At 33.5% G+C, this 18284-nt stretch overlaps 2 protein-coding genes across 3 annotated transcripts; both read right to left on the bottom strand.

Annotated features, from left to right (window-relative positions):
- Positions 1–5655: 5655 nt before the first annotated feature.
- On the bottom strand, positions 5656–10177 carry LOC114292000 (uncharacterized). Its single transcript, XM_082874665.1, has 2 exons — positions 10032–10177; positions 5656–6598 (listed from the first exon to the last, which is right to left on the bottom strand). The coding sequence occupies exon 2, from the start codon at positions 6542–6544 to the stop codon at positions 6116–6118; it is 429 nt and encodes a 142-aa protein (XP_082730791.1). The 5' UTR covers positions 6545–6598; positions 10032–10177; the 3' UTR covers positions 5656–6115.
- Positions 10178–11526: 1349 nt separating this feature from the next.
- On the bottom strand, positions 11527–13925 carry LOC114291998 (WAT1-related protein At1g21890). 2 transcript variants are annotated; one of them, XR_014332998.1, is made up of 4 exons: positions 13665–13925; positions 13191–13349; positions 12753–12897; positions 11527–12027 (listed from the first exon to the last, which is right to left on the bottom strand). XR_014332998.1 is itself a non-coding variant. In XM_082874666.1 (3 exons), the coding sequence occupies exons 1-3, from the start codon at positions 13833–13835 to the stop codon at positions 11968–11970; spliced, it is 390 nt and encodes a 129-aa protein (XP_082730792.1). In that variant the 5' UTR covers positions 13836–13925; the 3' UTR covers positions 11527–11967. The 2 variants fall into 2 exon arrangements, 1 of the variants encoding a protein (XP_082730792.1); XM_082874666.1 differs by lacking the exon at positions 12753–12897.
- Positions 13926–18284: the final 4359 nt, after the last annotated feature.

Raw genomic sequence — 18284 nt, forward strand, 5'->3', positions numbered from 1 at the left:
CAGATGTTCTTGAGTCTGTCCATCAAGTACGTATAACCCAAACTTCGGCCCATGAGCTTCACTATGAGTGAGTTCTGCCAAGGGTTACGGATTCTCTCAAACTCTTCCTTCGATAGAACAATGGAGGGTATGGAAGTATCAGAATCTGACACCTCCTCAACAACCCCATTCGAGAGTAACTCTGGCTGTTCCGAACTGCTTATCAGGTGAAATAGAGAAGACAGAGCCTCTTTGAAGGAGCGATTAACAGAAATAGGCCCATCCAGAGTATTCCCCTTCTTCCTGCTATGACGTTCTAGTAGATCCTCTTCCTCCATTGATTTCTCAGTGTCGTTACCCTCCTCTTGGTCGTGCTGCTGGTTGGTTACAGTAGAATAGTTGAGCGTCCCTGTGCCGTCCTCCAGTCTCCGAGCTGGTGAACCACCGTAATCCGCCAAAAGTATCCCAAAACACAATGTCATTTACAATTAGGGCAAATTACCAATACCACTTTGAGGTTTGATTAAAATACATTCCCTCTAAAGTTTGAGAAATTACAAATTGTCCATTGAGGTTTATAATTGCATAACAAATTACTTTGTTATGCAATTATAAACCTCATGAGACAATTTGTTATGCAAATATAAATATCAAGGGCGGGATATAATTTCTCAAGCCTCAAGAGAATCCATATTTTAGTCAAACCTCGAGAGGTGTTGGTAATTTGCCCTTACAATTAATATTTTTACAAATAACATCAACATAAAAATAGTTGTATAAATATATATATTCGGTAAAAATATTTATATGAATTACATATATCTTAAAATATGAATAAATATAATTTTTATTTAAAAATAATTATTAATATATTTATTAGATAATTATGACGTTACAATTTAATTCTAATTTATCTGACGATTGAACCACTGAACCATAATTCTGTCACTTTTCCAGTTTAATCAATAGTCCAACTTTCAGAAACATTAACACGTTAATTGACTCACAACAAAAATAGTATTCTCGTTTGAATGGTAAGGCATGAATTCAAACACAAATGTCGTTTGACCTTCGTCAAATTTATGCGTGAAAAAAGTAAGCTAAATTAATTATTGTCAAAATACTGAAACCCAAATATAAAAACATACAATTGTGTGAATACACATATACGAGTGTATAAATACCTGTAGAACTCAGAGGAGAAAACAATGGATTTTTAAGCTCATCCTTCAGATTGTATTGAGTTTGTCCCAAGCTTCACTCGAGTATTTATGAGATCAAAACTATGAATGCTCAAGGACTCAATCTAAGCTAAAATTAATATATAAACTCAACATTTATAATGAAATTGAAAACGCCAAAGTGATGCATAGGATATCTCGAATTTAAATCACTTTGTGTTTTGAATTTCATTATAAATTATTTTGGATACTTAACTAGAAATTGGAATTTAAAAAGGAAGATGATACTCACTCCCGTTTTTGTCTTTTAGGCCTTGTTTGAAATAAATTAAAAAAGCTAAAAAATCAAAAAGTTATTTAAAAAAATTAAAAAGTCTATACTATTCAATGATAGCTTGTGGAAAAGCCACAAGAGCAAAAATATTATTTTGCCCTTTAAATTTAACTACTCAAAAAGTCAAAAGGATAAAATTGTCATTTTGATTTTACTATAATATTTTATTACACATATTTTTGTAAAAATTTAAAAAATTATCCCAAACATACATTTAAGTCCCCATGGATGCCGTGGGGGAACGTAGCTGTTATGACCTCAATGTTACAGCCACAATCAGTAACTTTTTTTTTGAATAATTCAATAGGAAAATGTTTAGACCCCACAAAGGAAGACTCCCACGATTCCCATTAATATGTTGGCCATTGATGTGTTTGAATTTTTTTGAAGGAGTTGGGTCTGACAGTGAAATGAATGATTCAGATCATTTTGAGAGTTGTGAGGGTTGTATTTTATAAGAGTCTCTATCATTACTGTAATTCAATACAAACTAACACTATTACTAAAAATTTTCCTAAAAGTACAAGGTCCGAAATATGATTAGTTGTCATAAAAAAAAAAACAATACTTGGTGGGTGTTTGGAAAATTGTTATTTTAGTAGACTATTTTAATTTTTGACTATTTTAATAAGCTAAAATTTTTGTGTTTGGAAAGATAATTAAATTTTTTTGTAGTTGGATGTGATATTTGTGAGAGAAAAAATAAAATGATTATGGATTCGATGTATCATTTTGTCTTATTAACTATTTTAACCTATTTGTAAATTGTAGCATAAAAAGAGCTAAAATAGCCGTTGCCAAACACCGCCTTAGACATCTGAGGGTTGGACACATTTTTAGTAAGAGTTCTCGTACATATAGCATTACTCAATCTTTTTTCCAAACAATATATATTTGGAAAAACCAAATTCTAATCTACACATAAACCCACAGCACCCCATGATATAGCACTAGCAAGAAAGAAGAGAAGAACAAAGAATAAGAGAGAAGAAGAGAAAGAAAAGATATGCTAAGAAAAGTTAGTCCCGAAAACTCAATCAATATTCAATATTCAACATTCAGCCTCTGTTTGGGAAGTGAGTTGGTTTTTTAGTTTTTTGGCTTTTTAGTTTTTTTGTAAGGTGTCTTCCTATTAAATTACCAAACTGTCCTTCATCCATGTTTACATGTCACCAACTGAAATCAACTCCTCCACGTCAGCCTCCGTTTGGACCGAATTTGTTTTTTGTTTACTTATTTATTTATTTTATTTTGGGTTTGGATTTGGCGTATTTGCATGGTTTTTTTTTTTTTTTAAAAAAATTATGTTTTTGTCATTTTTCTTTTTTTATACATTAATTAGTTCTTCTTCTTTAATTTACGTTTTTTGCGTTATTTATTTTTATTGGTATACAATAATTTTTTTTTATTTTTTAAAAATGAGTTTTCATGTGTTTTATTTATTTGTAAATTACGTGGCGAATGGTAATTTATGTTTTTATGATGTTTTTTAAATGTTTTTGAATGAGGCGTATTTTTGTCGTTTTTTTTTTTAATTTACGTTTTTGTCATTTTTTTATTTGTGCACATTAATTTGTTTTTATATTTGAAAAATGGGTTTTCATGTGTTTTATTTCTTTGTAAATTACTGTTTTTTGTTTTTTGTTTTTTTTGTTTTTTTGTTGATGAGGCGTATTTTTGTCGTTCTTTTTTTTTTAATTTACGTTTTTGTAATTTTTTTTATTTGTATACATTAATTTGTATTTATATTTCAAAAATGGGGTTTCATGTGTTTTATGTATTTGTAAATTACGTGGCAAATGCTGATTTCTGTTTTTTTAATTTTTTTTTTTGGATGAGCCGTATTTTTGTCATTCTTTTTTTTTAAAATTTACGGTTCTGTCAAATTTTATGATGTATACATTAATTTGCATTTATATTTCAAAAATCGGGTTTCATGTGTTTTATTTATTTGTAAATTACGTGGCAAATGCTAATTTCTCTTTGTTTGTTTTCATTTAAAATGATGTGAAAAATCATACATTGCTGTGGCACATGACCAAAAATGGGTGAACAGTTGTGGTTTTTTGTTGTTTTCAATTGGTGTTTTTATGTTTTTAATTGACGTCGCACATGATAATTTCTGTATTAGTTTTTTTTTTTGTTCTTATTTGTTTCACCTTGTTTTCTTTTTCGAAAAGGCTTTTTTCAGTAGTTTTTGATTTTTCGAAGTTAGGCACGTCACCAACTGAAAGGGGGTATATTCCCGTGTAAACACATACATATTGTACATGATAATATACAATAATACAGTCTGTTCCACGTGTGTTACCAATGTTACAACCCTACGAATATTAGGTCGACTATTATATATTTCCTAACGTTCCGTTATTACGCATGTAACATAACTTGTCGCGTATGCAAAGGCGCACCAATGCCATATGCGGGTCCTCATCCCCAACCATTAAACCATCCTCGTCATGTTCAACTTCTGGTATGACATTTACTATTGTCATAGCCTCTTCCTCGTCACAGCTTGGGTGAACAGTTGTTGGATTACCTGTGTTTCGCCGTATATAATTATGTAATGTCATTGACGCACCTACTAACTGAACTTGCACATTCGCAAAGTCATACCGAGGCATGTCTCGAATAAACCCCCATCGATTTTTCCAAGCACCGAAAGTGTGTTCCACCACACTGCGTAACGACGAGTGAACTTTGTTAAATAATTCCCTTGGCGTGTTTGTCGTCCTGTTCCGTTGAATACGTCAGAATTCTTGTTGGTGGTAACGACTGCCTCTGAATGGTGCTAAGTAACCTATCTGGTTTGCATAGCCAGAATCAACAAGATAATATTTGCCTGTAGACAGGACAACAATGTATGACACCAAAAACAAACATTGTGCTTCATTTTCAAGTAACGCTGTTTGACAAAAAATTATAGCCCCATCAATGCAGAATTCATGGCACTGTGTTACCTTCGTCAGGATGTGGAAATGGGACATTGTCATTTGTAAGTATCTCGTTGAAGATGCGACTATCATGCATACTTCCTTCACTTCCGCACGAAATGAAGATGAAACACATGTCAAAATCGACTGCGGCCATGATATTTTGCGCCTGACAGTATTTCTTACCGAAATATGTCGCCGCATCTGGCCCCGTAACCCATGCACTTACATGTGCTCCGTCTATTGCGCCAATACAGTCCTGCAAACAACCCAGTTATTTGATTGCTTAAACGGGTAACAAGTAATGGTTTTTTTCGTCACGTCACGTCCTGTTAATAATAAAAACAAAATAACTGCACTTGTCCCACCTATATGTCAATAATTTTTTTCAGTAGTATCTTGAACGGTAGGTATTTTTCTCTAGACTGCACATACAGATGTATACGATGCTGATTGTATGTGGGCTAGCAATGAACAACAGTAAACTCTTTCATAGAAGTTAATACGTTATGCACGTGCCGAGACACAGTCTCCCCCGAATGTTGGAAACGTTCTTGGATTTGCCGATTTTGCATCCCTTGCAACACGTGGAGAAACGTTGCAACGCTTTCTTCAACAGCTAAGCCATGTGGACGTTGCGGTACTTGTAACGCAAAATCATTTACTAATGTCTCACACAAAGCAGCAAAAACTTCCGTCGGCATGCAAACATTTTCCTCAAATCGACCCATATGACCCGCATATAGTTCGCATATCCATGCATGCCCGGTTAATATCGAAGTGCGACATGGCGTTTTAGCCATGTGTTTTTTGTACCATTCTGTCGCATACTGACATGCTTGTAGAAATGTGCAGTTGTGTTCTTGTTGCACCTGGACCGCCATTTGATTAAGCATTTCCCTTAAATCGTCATTGTTGCTTCCATCCCAGGGATTCATCACTTCCTTTGTTGATGCGAAACCTACAAGAGTGGCACTATTTCAATTAGTTTGCACGTGATTCATTGACTCAAATTATATTGAAGTTTGCAATTAAAGAATGCCGACATTGTTTTTAATGTAAGTAACGCCATCACCAATGTCATTACTAACGCATAATGATATGAATTGAACAAATTGTGAACCTGGTCGTTATTGTTTACAGGGGGACCATGGTGGTAACAACCACTAAAAATGACGTCAAACTAAACTAACAATTATAAATTTGCAAAATATAGACATACAAAAGCTAGCAAGAAAACCTTTGTTGCGCATTTCATTGCCATACATTTAATTAAAACAGAAGCATCCCATTCCTTTCCCAAAAAACATGCACAACCATGCTTCCATTCCGTCTACGACAAACCTAACTAAAAGTTTTGTTCACCACAACTAGCAAGAAAAAAAAACAACAAGGAAGAATAAAAACATGCAAACACAACCATCCTGTTTTAATACAGTGCCAACAATAACATAAGTAAAAGTTTTCAAAAGCAAGAGAAAGGCAGGCTTCTTCAACAATCCTAACACCGCTACATCACATCCGGCGAGCCCCAAACAGGTTCACAAACGGCACCGACGCAGTACACTAGAGCTGCTTTTGTGTAAGCCACCCTATGATGTGGTCGTCATCAGGCTGGCACATCATCACCTCCCGGTAATATGCGTCATCCATAAGTGTCAAGGCGAAATGGAATAGCGGCGTACCAATCAGGGATGGAATAGCGGCGTACCAATCAGGGATGGAATACTCATCAGGCGATGCATGCACTCCGAAATAGTGTACAGCGATTCGTTTCCTGTGAGTTGCCTCATCGTAACTTGCTGATTCTTCGTACGCACCACATCTGTTAGATTGTTCATGCTTTCCACAATAACTGACGCTCCACTTGTTGCCTTCTTCGACTTTGAAACACTTGTTGATGACGTCTTTCTCCTTTTTCCCTTTTCAATCGGAACATGCCCCAGTGAAGAATCTGAATCCATGTCCTGTACTCCTGCGGGTATAGGACCAGCAAATGGCTGGGCTCCCAAACTATGCACTGAATTAGATGAGTCATCAGCAGCTTCAGGAAGTTTCTCTCCCGGGGTCCAATGGTGCTTACCAGTAGCTGATACCCCCATGAAGACCGTCTCCATCAAGTCACGATGTTCCAAGGTTTTTTTCCTGAACTTGGCACACACCTTGTTTATCTGTAGAAAGTGAGATATATGAAAGAGAAAGACGTTACATTTCATATAATTAATTAAAGTTAACTAAAAAGGTTGAAAATGTACTGGTAACAGACAAATATGAAACTTGTTTGTACATGTACTTACCTATTCCATCTTGTCCCATCACTCCTCAGGTACCTGAAACATACCGGTGTCACAGTCAAACCCTATCCCTGACACTCCTTTGCTTGAATCCATCAACTTTGTCCATGCTTGCCACTCTTTTTTCAAACTCATGTATTTATTCTTCAACTGTTTCAGGCCATGTTTTCTTCCTGTTTTTTTTTCTCAAATTTCCTTGCCAAGGACTTGTACCCTGCTTGGCTGAGAACTAGGAATGGGTGATTTCCTTTTGTAATCTCATTTGCAATTAACTGCAGGAAAACTTGGATTGAGTCACTGTCCCATGAGGCCTTGTGGCTGAACTGATTATGTGTCTCTTCAAGACTGCTTGACTTGTCTGTGACAATGCCTTTGCTTTTGCATTGGGTACGCGGAGAAGTACGTATGGAAGCCATTACTAATGTACGGTTACAAAAGATTACCATCACAAATTCGGTTGTTATATACAAACGCATAAGCCATTGCACATTAATAACAACAAACAGAGAGATAGGATGCTAAATTAGACAGCATATAACCATTGCACATTAATAACATACATACACAGGTTCCATGGAACTCAGTAGTGGACATAGTTATGATAGTCATTAATAAGTCTACCGTTTCGTAGTGGAGGAAGGCAAAGGCAACTTAAAGTCATACTAAAACATACTACCAACATATTACCAACATACTAACAACCTCATAACGTGTTTGTACATACTGACAACATCCTAACGTTGCTTACATACGGAACAACAAAATGACAACGACAATGCATAGCACATAGACAATGGTCTTAAGGACACGCAAGGATTGTTGAATGTCTATGACATCAGCTCGCAATTGCATGACAATTTCGTCTCTAGGTGACGCATAGTCTTGGTTCTCTCACCTTGGTTCTTCGCACCAACCAATCCAACTGGCACAGGGCTGATGAGTGCAAATGATGGAACTATTAGTCAATGGGTTGTTAATGTTCATGCAGTTATGACCGGTAAATAATGGTCACTCACCACAGGGCGGGGACATGCAAAGTAGGGACGCCCTGGATTTTTGGTGGACCTGGAAATCTTAACAATACAGGGGCCATGTCCATAGGCACACATTCGTCGTGGCCATGTACTGGAAGTTGCAGTAGAGGTAAACGAAGCCATGCTATGCTTTACAAACATACGGAAGTGACAATGAATCATATAAGTAATTAATTTATGTTATCCATATATCAGGTTAAACATGAACGGAATACGCTGATGCACAAGTTAAACACATATGTATGAAGCATAGGGGAAAATCCAACGGTTTGGATTTCGTGCCATAGTGAAGCATAAAATCCGCATAACATATGGAGCTCTACAAGGAGAATGAAGCATGAACCAAAGTAATTAAATATGGTGTTTTGTTATGAATAGGACAGGGATGGTTCGTATCAGAACTAAATGGTTTCACCGTGGAGGTGATCTAGAAAAAGAAGACCAAGGCCAGGATTGGTCAAAACATATAAGTAAAAAAAAAAAAAAATTAAGATGGATACAAACATGAAGAGAACACGAACCCATAAATGTAATGCAATGTGATATACATGTATGTACAACCAAATGGTTCGATCATAATACACTTGTCAGTTGTCGCTGACGGAGTAGTTGTGTTTGAAGAAGTGAAGTTGTGTTTGACGGAGTAGTGGTGTTTAACAAATCAATTAAAAACGTTTATGTTATCCATAATAGTTGTGAATACGCTGATGCATAAAAACAACAGAGGGAACGCTTTCAGATTTATGAATACAATAGCAGAGGGTTTTATTCAGATTTACCAATGCTAGCAATACATAAATTTACATTTCTTTCTTCATTCACTAATGTACGTTACCAATGTTACAAAACAGAAATTTGTAGCAGAGACACAGATTTCATTCACAGAACCCATTCAGAGACTCACAGATGTGATTCAGATATTTCATACACAGGACCCATTCAGATACTCACAGACTCACAGATTTGATTCACATAGTCACATATGTGATTCACAGATTTCATTCACAGGACCTATAAACATTTCAGATTTCATCTTTCATTCACAGAATCAGATTTCATTCAGCATTGACAAATCAATGCGTGTAACAGATCTGAAATGTTTTATGAGGTAATGAAATATAAGAAATGCAAGCTACTAGTGTTTAAGAGAATGAGAATTATAAGAAATCAACTTCAACTTCTGATATGAAAATGTTCACAGAATCAGATTTCATTCACAGATTGAACTTTCCATTTGTTTAACAGACATGATGGAGAGATGTGATTTCATGAACTTTCCATTTGATTCACAGACTCACAGATGTGATTCACAGAATCAGATTTCATGAACTTTCCATTTGATTCACAAACTCACAAATGCGATTCACAGATTTCATTGACAGGACCCATAAACATTTCAGATTTCATCTTTCATTACAGAATCAGATTTCATTTAACATTGACAAATCAATTTGAATAACAGATCTGAAATGTTTTATTAGGTAATGAAATAAAAGAAATGCAAGCTACCAGTGTTTAAGAGAATGAGAATTATAAGAAATCAACTTCAACTTCTGATATGAAAATGTTCACAGAATCAGATTTCATTCACAGATTGAACAAAATGCTAATTCTGTTGTTTATATAGATACATGGAGACAGGGTGTTTGTAAATTCAGAATGTTTGACATGGAGCCATTGGCAGAGTTATGAACACAGAAAGTTCGTTTTCAGAGAACTTGCAAAAAAAATTGGTATACAAATTCCAGAAATGACAGGGAAAAATTGGGAAAACATATGAACTGCATGTTTCATATTTGAGAAAAATCTAATTTCAGCAATGAGATTTCAGGTGAGGCACAACAGTGAGTTTTATGAAGAAAATAATTTTGATTTTAGATTGGGTGACAAATCAAGATGTAGAAATTGCAGATCTCACAAAAAAATAGGTAGGAAAAAAAACAGAAAATGGGTGTTCAACTTTGAAATCATAGGGTTTACGATTCAGATATCGTAATGTGAAGAAAATGTGTTTTCAACCACTAATCAGCCGTATTTTTTATTTTCCATGACAGATTCAAAATCGGAGTGAGGTTTTGCATCTATATCCACACAGATATAACGGTGGGTTTCCCATTCTACAAACCGAAATGAAAAAAATGTAACCCAAAGTGGAGGAAAAATTTTTAAGCAGCAACAACAATGGGTTCTAAAGATCAAATCACAGATCGGGTTGAAGGAAAGGGTATTACGCAAACAAACCCCCCCCCCAAAAAAAAAGGGAAAGCTTAGTTTACCTTCAAATTCCAGATCTTTGAGAGCCTGAGTTGTAGGGTCGCCGGCGATATGAACTCCGGTGGCGCACCAATGTCAATTCTGTCGTCGTTCTTCTTCCCTTCAAGTGCCGATTGGATCGCCTCGTTTGCTTCAGCTCCAAAGTGGATGACCTAACTGGTGCGAAATGTGTTCGAGGGTGTGATAGTGTGAACACCGACCCAGGGGTAATTTGGTAATTTCACCCCTCCTTGTATGTAAGATACAATTCAAACGGGGGAGCTTCTATATACACACACACAACACACTTTCTACACAACCCCCTCTCTACACTTCCCACACACCTCCTTCATTAAGTGTGTGTGGAGAGGGGGTTTAGTGTGTGTATATAGAAGCTCCCTTCAAACAGAGGCTGAATGTGTTTTTGTCGCGTTGTGGCTAATTTAGCCAATTCTGTCATGTAGTGGGTAAATTAGCCCACAACTCTCTTACCACACTGGTAGCTTGCATTTCTTATATTTCATTACCTAATAAAATATTTTGACCGGGCCAAATTTACACCCCTATTATTATGTTTGAAAATTCTATATAAAATTTATATTTTTATATCATCACTCAATAAGAATATGTTTAGGTAAAATTTAATGATGGAAAGTTATAAAATGTAGTCATGATGATAGGAAGAATAAATGATAGGAAAAATGATAAGATGGTCATTTAAAAAATTTTAAGGCATGACATCAGCAATTCAGGGGTCAATTTGTAATGAGATTACAAATCTCAAAGAGGAGAATGTAATTTTTCAATTATGAGAAAAAATTTGTATTAAATAGAAACCTCAGGGGGTGTCAGTGTAATTTACCTAATAAAAAACTATAATAGAAACAAATAAAAAAATATAAGTAACTCTAAATAATATAGAAATATAACAAATAATATAGATAACAAATAAAATAAATCAATATTTGATAAAATTTAATTTAGAAATTATTTTTAAAATTTTGTAATATAAATAAGGGAGATTTATTAGAAAATCATTTTTCAAGTGTTTGTATTGCAATTAGTCCATAAGATATTCTTGTATTCTAATAAGTCATATTATTTGAACATTTGATCTACCGAACCTAATTCTCATATTTAAAGTATTTTATGAACATTTCTACCCTTACAAATATTTTTTGAACGGTTAGCAATTTGGTGATGTGAACATTCATATTTTACAATATGAATATTCACATTGACAGTGTGAACATTCATATTTACATGTTAACATTCATATTGATAGTGTGAACATTTATATTGACGGTGTGAACATTCACATCACGGAACATTCACTGTAAATGTGAATATTATTACGGGTATTTTGGTAACTATATCACTCATAAGGCTTATTGAAACGTAAGAAAATAATGTGGACTAAATGAAACATAAGTAGGTGAAAATGGATTTATGAAAAAATGCCCCTATAAATAATTAAGAAAGTGAGAATTACTAAAATTTTAAGAATGCTTAATACTCTAATTTAAAATTATTTTATTAATTATTTATATAATATATATAATTTTTTAGAAATTTTAGGAGTGCGAAAAAGAAGTCATAATGAGAATGATTTAACTTAAGCCACATTGGAATCTCAAAGTACAAAATAAGAGTTGCATCATTTAGAAACAATACACAGAGAGAGAGAGAGAGAGAGAGAGAGAGAGAGAGAGAGAGAGAGAGAGAGAGAGAGAGAGAGAGAGAGAGAGAGAGAGAGAGAGAGATTCTCATTTGTGCAATATTCTGAATCATGGCTCTTGGGGTAGAGAATTTTTTCCAGGAATCTTCAACTTATTGGCAGAAAATCCACAATCATTTGTATCATCAACAATGGTTGATCTATTAGCATCAACTACTGGCAATGCATAGGCTTTGTCTTTCTCAGTTGCTGTCAATGTTGTTTCTGAGATTAAAGAGTCTTTACTTTTCCCCCACACCACTGAGTATAATCCAAACACTATTATGATTGCTCCAATTAAACTGAGATCACAAGCAACCAACAACCAAACAGCATTGTCAATTAATTGAATTAATAATCAGTTTCAATCTGTATAAATATTTATTTATTTAATTTTTTTTTTCGGATAAGATTCAAATAATGTAAATCATGTCAATTTCCTAATTTCTAAATGGAAGAAGGACTTCCCTGGATAATTAGATTCAAGAGCCTAGTTAAGGGGTTTGTAGGCCCTCCTTGAATGTAACACGGTTATTTAAATGGTCTATTTTATAGTATTTGTTAAATAAATTATTCATATAAAAATGAGATTGATAAGATATTAGTAATCATGGGATTTGATCACAATTGTAATACAAAATTGGTAGTCTATTTTTGAAATAATACTTGTCTAACTTTTTTTTTGTTTTTTATGACAAATTTTCTTACATGATGTTGAAAGATGAACTGTTTGGATGATTAAAAATGAGCCCAAAATTTGCCCACAATCCTTTTATAAATAGCATTATATGAGTTTGTGAGTTGATTTTGAGGGAGAAATGCAGTTTGGGATCCTTTTATGAATAGCATTAAATTTAAATTAATTATGTCATTGTTAAAATCTAGAAGTTCATTAATAATTTTAAAAATAAATTACATTAAATTCAAATTATAAGGATATGACAACAATGGAAGGATAGAACATAAAGTTAGAATAGAGAAAACGAACAGAGGATCCAAAGACGGGAAACTGTGGCAAAATATATACCTGCCAAGGTGGATTTTTTCCGCCAAGACGATGGCACCGAGAACGGCGGTGATGATCATGCAGAGAGGGCTGAATGCTGTGATGAACACCGGACCTCGAACCTTGTTCACTACACCTTGCACATAATATGCTACTCCGGAGCAAACTACCCCCGTTCATCATCATCAAGTTCAGTTTTTAGTTCATCCCCCCCCCCCCCCCCCCCAAGCAAAAAAAAGCATTTTTTCTATCAATAAAATCTCTTTTGTGCTAAAAATAAAACATCCAATTGATTGATTGGTTGTCAAATTTGTTAAAACTTAACACATATGAAACTAAACCCTCAGGAAGAAAATGAATTCCAGGATCAAACTCTATATTACTCTATATTATGTATTGATATCAGCAATATGATCATATGGTCACATATCAGTCAATATCAGACAGTGTGATACTTACAGAATAAACTGCAGCAAGAAGTCTCGAGTCAAAACCGACCACCCAGGCACTCATGTCGCGTTCCATAGCAAGTGCCACGGCTGCACCTTCCACCATGCCCATCAAGCATATTGACGCCGTCAAAGACAGCTCTGCTGGATATTGCTTCAATGTAATCGACTGAAAAAAGAGAAGGATCAAATAATTACTTGTGTACTCTATGTTCAATTGTATGTTTGATTTCTGTGCTCGTAACAAAACTATACATAAAACATTCAAAACCTTTTTTTTTTTTGGAAAATATTTCAGAGCTCTAGAGCAAGAGCTCTAGAACTGCTCTAATGATGTGGCAATTGTGTGAGTCTCACATTGATGTGATATTTTGGCTTAACTTTTTTTTTTTTGAAATTGCCATCTCAGTAGAGCTCTATTTTTAAAGTTACCAATCACTGCTGTTTTTTTTTTGTGTAAATAATGTCGAGGAGGGGGGCTTACTTGCACAATGAAGAAACCAGACCAACCACAAGTGCAGGCAAGGATCATGAATGTCCCCATGACCCAATGCTGATCAGTAGAGGTACTATTGGTGGTGTTATGATGGTGATTTCCTGATTTGGAGTACCATAAGATATCAACAATAGCGCCTTTATACAAAGTCATCACCATTGCTCCTGTTACTGTGATCACTGTTCCAACCACCTTTGCTACACTTTATATCTTCTTCAAATTCACTTTCTCCAACCTATTCATCATCACATGAACAAATATATATATATAATATTGATGAAGATGAAGCAGAGATCATCATGTGTACAATTTAGTTGAATTGATGAAGATGAAGCAGAGATCATCATGTGTACAATTTAGTTGATTAGTGGTAATTTCAGAAAATTATTACAAATTCATGAAAAAGTTTATGTTTTTAGTTATTAATATTTATAAAATTTATTACTTATTTGCAATTATTTTTTAAATTACCTCTGAAGTGAAATTTTGCCACATAAAAATATTATTCTCATACTATTATGTATAAAAGTCCTTATTGTTTAACACTTTCTAAAAAAATGTCGGCAAAAGGTGATAACATGCAGAAACACATGTTCTTACCAATTAGTAAGTAATATTACGGATTCATAAAAAATTGACAAAAAAAGTGTCAAAATTGCATTTATTGTGGTAGAATATGTAGGCCTATCCAGAATGAATACAGTGCTGTTAGCATAACATTTTAGACACTTTCTTGGTTTTATTTATTTTAATTATTTTTCTTTCTTTCTTTTTTTAAAAGGTTTGTATGATTTTCTTACCACCATGCATCTATAAAAATATATTTAAGAGTTTTGACAAAAAACAATTTATAGTACCAGATCATAAAATAATTTTCTAATAGTTGTGCTTCTATGAAAAATTCTAAATGTACATAATTAGATCATATAACCAAACACAACCCACTTTCATATGAGATTGGGTCTACAAATGCATGAACCCTGCTCTACATGAAAAAAATTTGTCTGGTTTTTTGATTGAATTTTGTTTACGTAAATGTCTAAATTAAGAGCTAGGATTTTAAAAAAAAAATAATAATAATAATAACCAAAGTCCCAACTGACCTTTGTTCATGAGTTTTGAACTAGGAAAAAGTGAAAAAGTAAAATTTTACGCACATGAAAGTCTATATTCTAACATCATCCTTATATGTAAAGAGTGGGTGCTTAGAACATTACTCTAGTAAACCGAGTGCCATTATTTTTAGGAACACTGAGAGTGTCATCTTTGGCCTTATTTTCCTGTAAACAAAGAGCACAAATGATGTGAATCAGTTATGTTATTACGATGTCAATGACAAACTATTATTAACTCAATAAACATAGAAACTGATATAAAAATGAAATCTTAGGTTTTAGTAATGTAATAGTGTGTATAACTTGTATTTTATCTTGCATTAATAATATGTTTAGGTTTTAGACTCGACATAAAAATGAAATCTTAGGCCCCAAGGTCTATGGACAATTGAGGCATTTGACGATGCAATTTTATTTTGAAAATTTTGAAGACTCAGATAATATGTCAACTTACTTAGATATGTGTCATGTAACTTGTAAGTGTGAGTTATTGACTTCATTGTACCATTCATTTTAAAGTCATGCAGGCTCAACGCTAGCCGCTAGCCCATCGCGAGCGAGGCTCTCATTCACCCGCTTGAGGTCCCATATGTTTTGAAGGTCTTAAAATTTTATTTCTTTCATATTTGTCAAAAGGTTCCATTGGGGGGAAAAAAAAAATATCCTTGCTAACTAGAGACCATCCAAATTAAAAAGACCATGTCTAAATGCTAAACAAAATTAAAAACCGTCTTTGTATCCATAAAAAAAAGAGTTATCCTTAGGCCTAAAAGCTTAATAAAGCGCTTTTTGTCCAAAAGGGCCAAAAAAAAAAAAAAAAATGACATAAAGGCCCAACAAAAATTAAATGAAAAATTACCATCCAGGGTAGATTTTGAAAAATTATTACATATTGGTGAAAAAAATTATAATTTTAATTATTAATATGTATAATGTTTATTATTTTTTTGTAATTTTCTTTCCTAACACCACTGAGGTGTAATTTCCACCAAAAAAAAAAAAAAAAACCCTTTTGTCCAAATATCTCCAAATAAATTTGTTATTAATATTAGGCCGTCCAACCAAAAAAAAAGAAAAAGAAAAAGCATCTCTCCTCATTTTGAGGATGTGTTATTGGAGAATCGAATTGATCATAACCATTCAATCAACATGGTAGTATGTACTATTATTATTATTCGAAAATGGACAGCAATGTCTTTTGATTATTGAGTACAAAAGCATTTGGGAGACAAATTCCCCGAAAAGAAAGAGAAGTTGGTGCTTTCAATCTTGGCTTCCAACTTAGAAAGAAAAATCAATTAGGTTCCAACCCCCCCCCCCCCCCCCCCCCCCCAACCACCAATTGGGAAGCTTTGGAATTGAAATCTCAAGGAGAATGGTCCCGTTTGGTGTAGTTGTTAAAACAACTTATAGATTATAACTTAACAGATTATACATTATGACTTTAATCAAAAGTTGTTAATCTATTTGGTGTAGCAGTTAGATTATAGATTTAAATTGCTGAGTAGTGTTTGTTAAATATGCTGTGAAATAACTTTTTCAATTATTTTTTATTTTTTGTTATTTACTATTTGTGTACATTTCTCATAAAAAATAATAATAATAATCTATAGTCCATTTGGGTCTTTTTATATTTTAAAAAAAATAAAAAATAAAAAAATCTAAGAGTATAACCATAAATTAATATATCCATAGCAGAAGCTGATAATCAGAAACAAGGGGTGAGTAGCTTTTCAAAATCAGTTTTTTTGAGTTAAAATAAGCTATTAGAATTAGAAATTGTTTGAAATAAGTTTAACCAAACAATTCAAAATAATTTTTTTAAACCTAAAAGCTATAAATTAGCTTTGAAAAGCTGAAACAAACACCTCCAATGCATGGTAGTAGGTAGATATTGCGCATAAAGAATTTTGTATTTTTTTTGTTTTTTTTTTTTTTGGTGATTGGAAGAAATCATCTGAAAACTGTGTATGAATCATGATCATGAGATGTGGTTGAGAATTTTTAACTCCCCACCAAAAAAAAAAAAAAAAGACAAAAAAACAAACAAAAGTCAGTGTTCCTTGCTGTTGTGTATTACTCATGCCACTGAGCTTTGTCCTCGATAAATTTTTGATAGGAAAATGTTATTCTTTTAAAATTTTGGGTTAATTATATTTTTCATCACTGAATTTGACTCAAATTTTATTTTAATTCCTATAATTTTAATTTTAATAATTTAGCCCTACACCTTTAAGTCTAATTTTAATGTAAATTTTTCGTCAAAATTGGAGGTTAAAATTAATAATTTTGGAAAATTTATCAAATTTTTAGAGTGCTGCTGTTAGTATCTCATCAATTATTTTAGGCCCCCATTTTTTTAATTATTATTATTATTATTATTATAATAATCTCAAATGAAATTATTAAAAAAGATATCAATAATTTGGGACACACCATCTTACAATTAAGCTTACACACCCATTACATCATGAGTTAGGGTTTATAAGAGCACTCACCTTCATTACCACTCATCCATCTTCTGTAAATCTCACCTTCAAAACCCACCTACCTACAAAACCTTGATAATCTTTGGCGGCAATATTCCAGCGGTAATGGTAGTAACCATTTGATTACCTATACTTATCCGGCAATGACAATGAATGGATGTTTTTTTAACAACCATAACTCCATGAGACGAGAGTAGTACAACAATAAAAACTCAGAGGAAGTTCATAACTTTGATGGTGTTCTTAGCTCAAAGGAGATAGACATTGTGAGGGTAAGTTTCTTAAAAAAAAAAGGACAAAACTAATAAAAACTGTTCGTCATTTTTTCGGGACTGAACTCTCGAACATATGATTAAACTTCAGAAATACAAGCCCGAATATTGTTTATTTGTTCAGAAAGAGATAACCGAACATTTCTTATTTGTTAGGAAACAGATAACCGAACATTATTGATGAACTTTTTTCAAACTTTAAAATTACAAAACCCAGGTAAGATAAGGAACAAGAATTGAAACTGCCAGCGAATTCAAAGAAACCCACTTTTTTTTTTTTTTTTTTTGATCAACCAAAAAGAACCTTTATTGATGAAAAACTATACAAGAGATGAGATTACATCAAAAAAGAGGGGAGGGAGGGGAGAGCAGCATGCATCATAACGACCTAACCCAATCCCAACTAGGTTGGCATCGAGAAGATAGCCTAGTCATCTGCAAGCTCAACCCCAGGAGTTTGGTGAGGAACCAAACTCGACAGAAAAAATGCAAAAAACAAAAAACCAGGCAAATTATAGACAAAAGACATAGTGCCTGTTTGGTGCAGCTTAAAAGCTGCTTATTTCAGCTTTCAGCTTAATTTAAGCTATTTTGATGTGTTTGGTTTAGCTTATAGCTTATAGCTTTTTGGAAGTCAGAAATCAGCTTATTCTTTGAGTTGGGCAGGAGATGCTTAATTTATAAGTCAGAAATCAGCTTATGTTCATAGTTATAAGCTATAAGCTGTTTAGG

This window comes from Camellia sinensis, chromosome 6, assembly GCF_055761805.1.
Source record: "Camellia sinensis isolate YWXY chromosome 6, ASM5576180v1, whole genome shotgun sequence".
Lineage (NCBI taxonomy): Eukaryota > Viridiplantae > Streptophyta > Magnoliopsida > Ericales > Theaceae > Camellia > Camellia sinensis.

Coding starts and splice junctions, on each gene's coding strand:
- LOC114292000 (XM_082874665.1), bottom strand. CDS start 6,544: ATGGAGACGGTCTTCATGGGGGTATCAGCTACTGGTAAGCACCATTGG.
- LOC114291998 (XM_082874666.1), bottom strand. CDS start 13,835: ATGGTGATGACTTTGTATAAAGGCGCTATTGTTGATATCTTATGGTAC. Junction 13,350..13,664: donor CTGGTTTCTTCATTGTGCAA/GTAAGCCCCCCT, acceptor CTCTTTTTTCAG/TCGATTACATTGAAGCAATA. Junction 12,028..13,190: donor TTCTTGCTGCAGTTTATTCT/GTAAGTATCACA, acceptor TTGTGATCTCAG/TTTAATTGGAGCAATCATAA.